General features: G+C 45.1%; 1 protein-coding gene across 1 annotated transcript in view; it reads left to right on the top strand.

Annotated features, from left to right (window-relative positions):
- The window catches only part of GALNT17 (polypeptide N-acetylgalactosaminyltransferase 17), a 127,218-nt gene that overhangs the window by 111,938 nt on the left and 3,259 nt on the right, over nucleotides 1-12,021 (top strand). Inside the window, exons 7-10 of the mRNA XM_080982992.1 lie at nucleotides 4,671-4,856; nucleotides 6,131-6,268; nucleotides 9,012-9,107; nucleotides 10,909-11,076. Coding sequence (XP_080839118.1) covers nucleotides 4,671-4,856; nucleotides 6,131-6,268; nucleotides 9,012-9,107; nucleotides 10,909-11,076 — 588 coding nt within the window. The remainder of the gene's footprint in view (nucleotides 1-4,670; nucleotides 4,857-6,130; nucleotides 6,269-9,011; nucleotides 9,108-10,908; nucleotides 11,077-12,021) is intronic.

Raw genomic sequence — 12,021 nt, 5'->3', positions numbered from 1 at the left:
TTGTCTGCAGTGATTGTCAGTGGCTCTCTGAAGATCCAGACAAAGTTTTCCCCAACCTGACCTAGAGGTAGGGATGCGAGAAGGCATTGTTTTTCATTCTTCCCTAGATTAGCCACATGCACCACTGTTTCCACTCTACTGCAGTTCATCTGCTAGTGCATGGGGTTTTTTTGGGGGGGGTCCCTGAGAGTCCCCTCCCCACCCATATAGCTTTCTGAACTTCTGAAAACCTTGGGATAACCCTGATTCTGCTGATTTTTCTCCTGGGAAGAGTTGGCGCCACTATGCTGCATAAGCAGCAACACTGATAGCCTAGATATCAGAACACAGGAATATGGGAAGCTGTCTTATACTGAGTCAGATCTAGCTCAGTATTACCCACACTGACTAGCAGTGGGTCTCCGGGAGATTGAACCTGGGACCTTTGGCATGCAAGATGGATGCTCTACCACTGAGCTACAGCTCTTCCCCCACTTCTGTATGGAAAGAAGAGGAAGGAGAAGGAGAAGGAGAAACCCATGGAAGCTAACAAGGGCATAGGCCAAAGTTTGTGGTCTAGTAATTGTCTATTGCAGGATGTCCAAAAAGTGAACTCAGAATCCACTACAGTATCTCCAATGCACTAGAAACTTATATACAATAAACGGGTTCTGCTGAGAATTCATTTGCAAGAATAGGCCACAATCCAGTTTAGAGGTTTCCTATTGAGTATACTTGGGGGACTCGGGTGGCGCTGTGGGTTAAACCACAGAGCCTAGGATTTGCCGATCAGAAGGTTGGCGGTTTGAATCCCCGTGATGGGGTGAGCTCCCATTGCTCAGTCCCAGCTCCTGCCAACCTAGCAGTTTGAAAGCACGTCAAAGTGCGAGTAGATAAATAGGTACCACTCTGGCGGGAAGGTAAACGGCGTTTCCATGTGCTGCTCTGGTTCGCCAGAAGTGGCTTAGTCATGCTGGCCACATGACCCGGAAGCTGTACGCTGGCTCCCTTGGCCAATAAAGCGAGATGAGCGCTGCAACCCCAGAGTCGGTCACAACTGGACCTAATGGTCAGGGGTCCCTTTACCTTTACTATTGAGTATACTAAGTGTTGCACAGAGCGGTGCTGGATGCATGACTTTGTATCTTACAGTAGGGGTGCTGAACTTTTTCAGGTCAAGGACTGCATTAACCATCTAGGCAATTGGGTGGGGCCAGAGGCAATGTCATTTTCTGGTCCAGTCCTGGAACCCACAGGGAAAGCAGCAAGGCTGGTTGAAGGTTGCTGGACCATGGACAGCTCCAAGTGAGAAGCTTTCTCCTGCAATGATTGGGGGTAGATTGAAGCCTTCTATGTCTCTGTCTCCAGTCTACCTCCTCCAAGATCCAAACCCTTAGGAGGACTTCAGTGCCTTAAAGGGCCAACCATTATTTGCTCCACAGGCTGGTGCTGCTAACCTCCTGATTCATGGTGGGAGGCACCTGGTTCTTCATGTTCAGGAAAAGATGTTCATGAGGGCCCAGTTCTTGTCTAGTCACCTCAGGTGCAATGGTCTCCCTCTCTTCCACTATCAGCTCTGAGCACTGAACATGTTCTGGCTCCCCATTTTGTGCTCCTGTAGTCTCCATCTCTGTTTCCAGTTCAGTGCTGGATACTGGGGTCATGACAAGCAAAAGCGGGCAAAGCAACACGTGTACGTTTTGCCTTTGTACAGTTGGCTAGTTTTTATATACATTCAGCAGGAAATAAATAGATTTTAGAACCAGTCTTGTAACACAAAAAACATCCAGAAATGACATAACTGATAACAAGGTGTGTGTGTGTGTGTGTGTGTGAGAGAGAGAGAGAGAGGGGGGGGGGGAAACAGATTCAGCACAGTACAGAGAGAACTTGAGATAATTTTGCTCACCATAACCTCCTGTTATTTCAGTCATGTCTTGCTCTCAATTCCCTGTCCTTCTAATCATTTCTTTCATCATGTTCGGCTTTAAATACCGCATTCACTCTCTCATCATCAGAGCTGATAGAATGACTAATAGATTGACACTGCCCTTTCTCTTGAAGCAGTAGGTGAACATGGGGTCTATAGAAAATTAGATTGGCTTTCAGGATCCTGGGATTTAAGGCTCCTTCTTTCCACTCGGTTAAGTGTGAGCAGAAATTGAGGTGCCATCTGCATTCGGGTGAACAGAAAAACCCAATTCCAACCCTCTAATTGAATTCTTACTTGTTAAGAGTACTTTCACTCAGCTGGAAATCATAGCTCTCCTTTCACTGCATGTTAAGGGTCTCTGGCCAGAGCTGGATTGGAGATTAATAGGTTTCATCTCAAGGTGTGAGTCCCCACCCCTTTTCATTTAACTGCTAGGGATGTATGAAGTTGCTTTGTACAGAGTCCATCTATCTCAGTATTGTATGCACCAGCTTTCCTCAAGCTGATGCCTTCAAGATGTTTTGAGCTACAACTCGCATGAGCTCCTGCCTTCTGCTTTGGTGACCAAGTAGACTGCTCTTACTTTTGTTGAGGCGTCAGAGAAGACACAGACTTCTTTGTTCGGGTAGCTATGAGACTAAAACATAGCTGCATGGAGATTTGAGACTTCCCAGTGAACTTTGAAGAAACTTCCCCACATTTTCCACTCTTGCTATTTTTTGGTGGATGGTGGAATGTCTCAGGCTAGAACTATGTTTCGCAGACTTGGGTCTCCAACTGTTTTCAGACTGCAGCTCCCATCATCCCTGACCACTGGTCTTGCTAGCTAGGGATGATGGAGACCCAAACAGTTGGAGACCCAAACAGCTGGAGACCCAAGTTTGGGAAACACTGATCTAGAGTCTCTGAGGAAAACATCTCACTAGGAATTGCTCCTGTGTAGTAACAAAGGATGCAGTTCCTGTTGGGTAGGCTTTTTACTGTTGACAAGATGCCACAACTGGACAGGTAAGAAAGCATTGCTTTCCATCCAGCCCTGTGGAATACAGTACCGTTTCTGTCCCTCGGCAATTCATCTTCTTGCAAAAAGTATATTATTTACCTCACTCTCTGCTGTGACAAAATTACGTAAATTACATGAATTACTCAAGTTATGTTTTCTTTATAGTGCCCCATTCATTTAAATCAGCGTTTCTCGAGCTGTTGTTGGTCTGCAGGTCCTGCTAGTTACGGATGCTGGGAGTTGTAGTCCAACAACAGCTAGAGACCCAAGTTTGAGAAACGTTTCTTTAAATTCAATGCAAATGGGGGGTGGGGCTGTAATCAGTTACATATTCCTTGCAGACCTAAAGCACCAAAAACAAATACTGAATGTATTCAATGTCTGCTCACATTTCTGTTTTCATTAAGAATTCTCTGATGTTCTTAGCCACAACATTACTTCCACCTTCAAGTGGGAGCGAATTTGCCCAACCCCAACTGCCCCCGGAAAGAAGGCTCCGAATGGTTTTTCCCTGGGGAGTTGCTGGGGAAGGTTCAGCTGGGTCCTTGGGCCAATTGGGATGTGGAGGGAGCTGGCTTCTCCCCAAACAGGATTCTTCCTCCCTCTGCTATATGGGCTTTTTGAGTTGCCGATTTGGCAACCTGAGTTCACCAAAGCTCTGCCCATTTGGAATTGCCAGCAACTGGTATCCGTAGGCATATTTCTACTGGAATGAGTTGTTTGGCAATGGAACAGATTGTCTCTGGAAGTGGGATCCTTTCCCTCACAAGAGATTTGTCAGCAATGCGTGGATGACCACCTTTCAAGGATGCGGTAGTGAAACGCTGCACTGAGCAGGGTTTGACATGATGGTCTTTTCCAGCTGTGTAATTAAATGAAGCAAGTTTTTCCATATCCACCCCCCAAAAGAAAAATTACTGTAAAAGTGTTCTTACGTCCCCATTGCTGTTATCAACTATAATAGTATATAATTACCTCCTAGTGCTCTGATGATTCAGACCGGGGGCTGACTGTTTATTAGGATAAGTAATGGCCTGGGTGAACAGATACTTTTCTTCTGTGTTTTGGGCCCAATCTGCACTACACATGTAAAGCACCATGATACCTAATCCCCACACAGAACTACAATTCTTGGAGTGGTTTACCCAGAAATCTCCCTTCTTGAGGAACACTTTAATTTTATCAAGGCTTAATTATTATTTTTTAAATGATTGTTTATTTCCCCTATGTTTTTAGCAATTCTAGTTCTTATCTGTAAGCTGCCCTGTGCCCCATCAGGGAAAAAATGGGTTATAGATTATCATTATCATTATTACACTGGCAATTGGGGGTCTGTGAGGGGAATTGGGGGAGGGAGTCCTCCTAACTACTCTCAGCACCCTTAACAAAATATGATTCCCAGAATTATTTGAGGGAAGCCATGACTGTTAAATGTATAGAGGCTATAAATGTATAGTGTAGATGGGGACTCAAGGTAGATCCATCAAAATGATGATGGTGATGATTTATTTCACCTTTCTTCCAATGGACTCAAAGTGGTATACATACTTCACATTTGGATCTAAGTCAAATCAGTCAAAGGCCTGATGGAGAGGAATGTTTTCTCCTGGCACCTAAAGATATCTAATGAAGGCACCAGGTGAACATAAGATATGATCCTCTTGTGATGCAGCTGGTCATAGATGTTGCCTTAGTTTCCCTGGCTTCCACATACTCCTTGTCTGTCTCCCATTTTCTCTCCCTCTCCCTCTCTAGGTATGGCTCTGCGGTGGCAGCATGGAAGTCCTGCCCTGCTCTCGAGTTGCCCACATTGAGCGCAAGAAGAAACCTTACAACAATAACATTGGCTTTTACACAAAGAGGAACGCATTGCGGGTGGCCGAGGTGTGGATGGATGACTACAAGTCCCATGTGTACATTGCGTGGAACCTGCCACTGGAGGTACAGTTACATAGGTTCACTCATGAGAACAATCATGGGGATCTCTGTGGGGGGTTGCCTGTTTTGCACAAACACTCCAACTGTGTGACCAGGACAACAGCCCCCCGGTCTCCACCACTATGCTACTGGTTCCACAATCTAGGGATAACAGCTAAAAAGGCTCCTGTCCCATGCTCCTGTCAGATGCACCAAGTAGATACCAATTCATTGCATAGCTTCTCCCATAGTTTTATATGGGAGGAGTTTATATTTTAGATAACCTGGTCCTAAACCCTTTTTGTATAGGGCTAATTGGGCATCAGTAGGTTGGGAATTCATATAACCTGATCCTCATTACTGTTATGGGTAGCGCTGTGGGTTAAACCACAGAGCCTAGGACTTGCCGATCAGAAGGTTGGCAGTTCGAATTCCCACAATGGGGTGAGCTCCTGTTGCTCGGTCCCTGCTCCTGCCAACATAGCAGCTCGAAAGCTCATCAAAGTGCAAGTAGATAAATAGGTACCGCTCCGGCGGGAAGGTAAACAGCGTTTCCGTGCGCTGCTCTGGTTCGCCAGAAGTGGCTTAGTCATGCTGGCCACATGACCCGGAAGCTGTACCCTGGCTCCCTCGGCCAATAAAGCGAGATGAGTGCTTCAACCCCAGAGTCGGCCACGACTGGACCTAATGGTCAGGGGTCACTTTACCCTTTACCTTAGGTTGGGAGTTCATATAACCTGATCCTCATTATTATTATTACTTATTAAATTTAAATAGCTGCCCATCAGTAAACATCCCTGGGTAGCTTGCAACAAAAAATGAACAGGGGAAAATATGTAATCATAATTAAAAACCAACAATTAATGACAAAGGACAGCATACTGGCAGCATTAAATACTTTATAACTCAGATTAAAAACATTTTAAAAATGAATGACTGCCATGCTTGCAAATTTCAAACACTTATGCAAACAACAACAAGAAGAACAACCTAGATTGTTCCATTAAAAATGTGTCCTGCTCAGAATGTTTTGTTATTGCAGGTGCCTAGCACAAAACTCTGCACACCTATTTGTCTGGAATTTGGCAAGTGTTTTTCATTCAGGAGCTGTTACTATAACTTCAGATTTCACTAAGTCGTGACAAAAAGACATGGGATGGCACTAAGCTTTGATTTTCCTAAATTAGGGTTCAAATTAGTTCCCAGTGTGAATCAGACAGCCACTGAATTACATTCCAAAATGTCATACTGGGGCCCTCACGCCAATCTTTTAAGGACCAATAATGTATTTCTTTCAGAATCCTGGAATTGATATCGGAGATGTTTCAGAGCGAAAAGCACTCAGAAAAAGCTTGAAGTGCAAGAACTTCCAATGGTACTTAGACCACGTCTACCCAGAAATGAGAAGATACAATAACACCATTGCATATGGAGAGGTAATTAGGAGAGGAAAGCACGACACTGAGCATGCAGTCCCATTCTAGGGATTCACGTTGAATACATGTTTCTGTTTGTTTCCAATATTTTTAATGAGATCTATGGGGGATTTCTGAATGTGCCTAACTCTCTTAAGACCATTCTTAGAATCATCTTGGCTGGTAATGATAATCTTTTGCCATATTCCTTGCTTTCAGATTGGAGGGGATCAGGTGGATTGTGGGCATTACTTGATCTAATTGCATTCACCCCATATTTCAGTTACAGTGAGTTTAATTGTACCTCAGATAAACCCTCTGCTACACCTGGGAAATTGCCAGGGAACCCCATCCTTTAGAAGTGTTTGAACCACCTGTCCTGCCACTAATGCTGTTTGCTCAGGAAGACGGTGATGCTCTCATTTTAAAGGAAAGAGACAAAACTAACTCAACCCATAAATCATTTCCCATTGACAGTGCATTCCAAATGCAAACCATCACTTAGGATTTTATGTCCAAATAACACAATGTGGTTTTTGTGAAAATTCAAATCCTTACAATTTCAAATGGGGCTGAAATCATCCATGAAATAGATGCAGAGGGGGGAATCATTATATTAAGATTCACAATAGGGGAAGGGAGTCAAAAGGGATTATATATCTATGTATTTAATTTGCTTGTTTATGTAAAATAGCAGATGCAAAAATAAAATTTGTATTAAAAAAGAAGGTGGTGGAGAGAGACAGGAAACTAGGAAAGATAAAAGGGACGTGAGAGTGCAGGGAGGTAAGATCCCATTTCCTACCTATGCTTCACCTCCAGAAACTTGTAGCATGCTATGCGCTCCCTCCAATCTGGTTTCTGCATCCAGTTCTGCCCTCCCAGTACTCTAAAGAGAGATCTAGGCACCTTCTCCACCTGTTGTCTCTTACTTAGAAGCATGATTTACACGGGTACCATTTTTGGTACCCATGTCAATTGTTCCAAGGCAACTAAGGCTGCTGTCCTAGCCACACCTACCTGTGAGTAAGGACTTCTGAGTGGACATGGTTAGGATTGCAACCAAATTTATGTCAACTAATGTTTTAAAGGTGTGTTTGTGGGGGGAGGAAAATCTTGATCATTCTTTTAACCATGCTGTAATTGGAATTCATTGTTGGTGCTTGTAAACATTATTCCAAGACAATTAAAAAAAATATGAAATCATCAATGTCTTGTAAGATAAAGGGGAAGCCACAGCCAAGATGCTTGGCAGGCATATGAGAAAGATCCAACTAGATTAGGAGTTGGATTTTCAGTGAATTTCAACAAAAATGGAAATGGGAGTAGTAATTGCCGATGTTCACATGTTTGTTCCATGGCTACAGTGGAAATAAATCCAGTGTTGTTGCTTTCGGTCCACAAATGATACATAATTGATTGCATTTTCACCCCATTTTGCATTGACTGAATGGGATGGAATAATGCAATGACAATGTAATTTACATAATTAATTGCTGACAGCAAGACGATAAGTGTAGTGGAAGATGAACTGCAGCAGAATGGGGACAGTGCTGCATGTGTCAAATACTGAGTGGAATGGAAAACAATCCATTCTTGCATCCCTAATAAAGAGGAACAACCAGAAGTCCCTTGGTACACAGCTTTCTGAACTGGGGACCCCATAGAGAGCACATCTTGAACCACAATTCCCTAAAGGGCCTCCAGGTCCCCATTGCCTTCCTGCAAAAACAGAAGTCAGGAACTGCTCAGAGGTGATTGAGTACCAGCCTGCTGGTGAATTATTCATGTACTAGTAATACATGTGAAAAGGATCTAGGGGTCTTAGTGGACCGCAAACTTAGCATGTCAACGGTGTGATGCAGCAGCAAAAAAACCCACCACCCTAATGCTTTTCCAGGCTGCATCAACAGAAGTATAGTGTCCAGATCAAGGGAAGCAATAGTTCAGCTCTATTATGAGTTGGACAGAGCACACCTGGAATACTGTGTCCAGTTCTGAGCATCACAATTTAAAAAGGATGTTGACAAGCTGGAACGTGAGCAGAGGAAGGCAACCAAGATGATCATGGGTCTGGAGACCAAGCTTTATGAGGGAGCTGGGTATGTTTATCCTGGAAAAGAGGAGATATGATAGCCATCTTCAAATATCTGAAGGGCTGTCACATGGAAGAGGGAACAAGCTTGCTTTCTCCTGCTCTGAAGGTAGGACTTGAACCAATAGCTTCAGGTTACAAGAAAGGAGATTCCGACTAAACACCAGGAAGAACTTTCTGACAGGAGGAACTGTTTGACAGTGGAATGGACTCCCTCAGGAGGTTGTGGACTTTCCTTCATTGGAGATTTTTAAGCAGAGGTTGTATGGCCATCTGTTAGGGATGCTTTAGTGGAGATTTCTGCACTGCACTACATAACCTTGGGGTTCCTTCTATGATTCTATTCCTATTCTATGATTCTATTCCTTTAAGGATCTCCACTGTTTTGGAAGCAATTGGAGCTTGGGAGCAGTAGTCTGTTCCAGGCTTTGTTAGACCATATGATCTGCAACCCTGGTCCACTATCCATTTGCATTGGTTTTGGCTCAGTCACCACATACTCAAGATGTGCAGCACTCTCATGGACAGGACAAGCCCAAATTCTGAGATACCTACCAAAGTCCCAAAGCAGTTTTATATGTTTGCTTTTGTGCATCTGTGTACACAGCATTATGCGTGATTATTCTTCAATGATCTATGCAGTGATTAGTCTTTTTGCCTTCATTACAGCTGCGCAACAACAAGGTGAAAGATGTCTGTCTTGATCAAGGACCACAGGAGAACCACACAGCCATCCTGTATCCGTGCCATGGTTGGGGGCCACAGGTTAGAATACACACGAGCTAACTGTTATGTGATACCAGCAGCTATCTGAATTCAGGGGAATTCGCAATGTGCATCTGCCCCATGTGGCCAAATCTGAAACCAAGAAAAATGAAACAAGAATTCCCAGAATTCTTTGTAGCTTAGCAAGAGGTGTGGCTCCCTCTTCCTTGACAGTCATCCCATACCTTTTCTAATAAAGAGAAAAGACTAAAAGCTTGGGGGAGGGGGTGAATAAAGAGATTTTGTGGGGCCTATCCTATGTAGGACCACTTCCTACCTGTAGTCACTTTTCCCAAGGTAAGGTGAGGTTTTCTTTCTTGGAGGAAAAGCAGGTGGGGAGGACCACACAATTTGTACCCTGCCCTCAATGTTAAAGTGTGAATTTGGTCTAGCTCAAAGTGAGTCAGACCCATCTGGAAAGGGACCCAGACCTTTGGGGAGGGGGCTTGGGCGGTTTCCACATTTTTGAGCTTCCCCAGTCCACATCGCTCCAAGGACAAGAATTACAGGGGTAGAGTTGCAAAAATAACAACCCACCAGTTTCTTCAATCAAGTAGCTCTTTTTTCTTTCTTTCTTTTTTTTTTTTTTAAAGCAATTTATTAAATTTTACAATAAAGATAAACATAATAAACAATGTAACATTGATCTTAACATATTTTCACATTTTCTTTGGACTTCCTCACATCTCCCGCTCCCATTTTCATCGTTGTAACATTTTGTGAAGAAAGAAAAAAAGAGCTACTTGACAAAATGACAAGACAAGTAGCTCTTTTTTCTTTCTTCATTAGGACAAGAGTGGGAAACCTCAGACTTTGTGGGCCTTGTGACACTCTCCAGGCCCCTCTGTCTAGCTCCCAGAACTCTCCCTGGGCCCCACCACTCACTGACCCTGATTTGTGCCTCAAGTATTTTTGACTGACGGCAGAGGTGCCAGGTTGCCCCCAAGATTGAGGGGGCCTGGTGTGTTCCATTTGTGTGTGACATCACACGAATCTCTCAATACTGCATAGGCTGGTGCAGCCTTCTGCTAGTCTCTGCAGTGTCGCCCAATGCTGTGCAGGACAGAGCGACCCTGCACCAGGCCACGCTGGTCCCCACAGCACCTCCTGACATTGTGCAGGCCTGTGCACAATGTTGTGTCCTCTAGAGAAGGCCGAGCCCTCTGGTGTAGCCGGGTGCTGAAGCTGTGGTGCATGACATCATGCACACGTAATGCACAAGAGGCCAAATATTGAGGGTGCCAAAGACACCTTGGCCCCCTAGAGCTGGCCTGACTGGAATGTGTCCTTGAGCCATGATAACATCCCCTGCTTGCCTGGATGGAGACTAGAGAGAGCTGTGGGTGGGAGTGGCAGCTAGGCTTCTGACATGGGTCAACATTACATTCATTGTTCTGCCTGCTTTTGCCTCTGGTCTCTCCCACCACAGACATCTGCCCGTGAGAAGCTTTCCCAGACAGGAATATGGCCCCTTCTCTGAAAAATGTTTCCAACTCCTGCCCTAGAGAGAGGATAAAGCACACCCCTTCCCTCCGGCTGCTAGTCCTTTCTCTTTTTTTCAGTATGGTATTATGTCCTGACTAGGGTGTTGGCCTTAGGCTGGTCCAGTACTGGGTTCAAATTCCCCCTCAAAGTGCTCTCTGTCCCTCCCCTGAACTTGCTTCACAGGGCTGTTGTGAGCTTAGGAAATCTGTGTGAGCTTCCTTAGAGAAACCGGGGGTTGAGACATACTGGGATTGAAGTAGATAAAATTCATGACTCTAACCCGGCCTCTTTTCCCTCCCCACCTACTCCCATCCAGCTTGCCCGCTACACCAAAGAAGGGTATCTTCACTTGGGTGCTCTTGGGACCACGACACTCCTGCCTGATACCCGCTGCTTGGTGGATAATATGAAAAACCGATTCCCACAACTCCTGGACTGTGAAAAGGTCAAGAGCAGTCTCCATAAGCGCTGGAGTTTCATACAGGTTTGTGACTTCCATCATTTCGCAGAGAGTGTCACAGGGCGTCATGCTGAGGTGATGGTTCCATCAGCATGCCTGATTAAACAACCTCCCCTCTCCTCCCCTGTGTGCTGTTCTGAGGGTTCTCCTGAACCCCGTAAAGCCAGTTTGGGGTGTGGGGGACATGGGGGCATACAGGGGCAGCCAGTGAGATGCCTTGGACTGGCTCCCACTAAGCACAAGAATTTAGTGAAATCCAGTTCATACTTCAACAGACATCTAGGTATATTTTCATACCAAGCATTCCTGCTGAAGCCAAATCTCCAAAGCAGATACATTAGATGTGAGCTCTAACAACAAAGAGTTGCAGCATGGCGTGCTCCCAGACTGGGTGCCAGCCAGCCAAGTGGAAGAAATTTCTTTGCTTGTCCTCCAGTTGGGATTCTGAGATCACTGAATGTACCCTCTGGGTCTCCCAATAGGGGTGGTAAAAGATAGGTAGGTAAATGACCCCTGGATGGTTGAGTCCAGTCAAAGGTGACTTTGGGGTGTAGCGCTCATCTCGCTTCAGGCCGAGGGAGCTGGCGTTTGTCCACAGACAGCTTTCCAGGTCATGTGGCCAGCAGGACTAAACCACTTCTGGTGCAACGGGACAATGTGATGAGTGCCAGAGTGCACAGAAATGCCATTTACCTTCCCGTCACAGCAGTACCTATTTATCTACTTGCACTGGGGTGCTTTCGAACAGCTAGGTTGACAGGACCTGGGGCAGAGCAACGGGAGCTTACCCTGTCATAGGGATTCAAATCGCCGACCTTCTGATTAGCAAGCCCAAGAGGCTCGTTGGTTTAGACCACAGCGCCACCCGCTTCACATATGGGGTGTGTGTTTTAAGTTAGACTGATGGCTAGCGGACATCCTTTTCTGTTCTGCCCTATATTTGTTACATGCAGCTCTGTTTCTGTTCTG

This window comes from Podarcis pityusensis, assembly GCF_964106645.2.
Source record: "Podarcis pityusensis genome assembly, chromosome: 15".
Classification (NCBI taxonomy): Eukaryota; Metazoa; Chordata; class Lepidosauria; order Squamata; family Lacertidae; genus Podarcis; species Podarcis pityusensis.
Note: the sequence above shows the minus strand (reverse complement) of the source record. Positions and strands in the feature narration are given on the sequence as shown.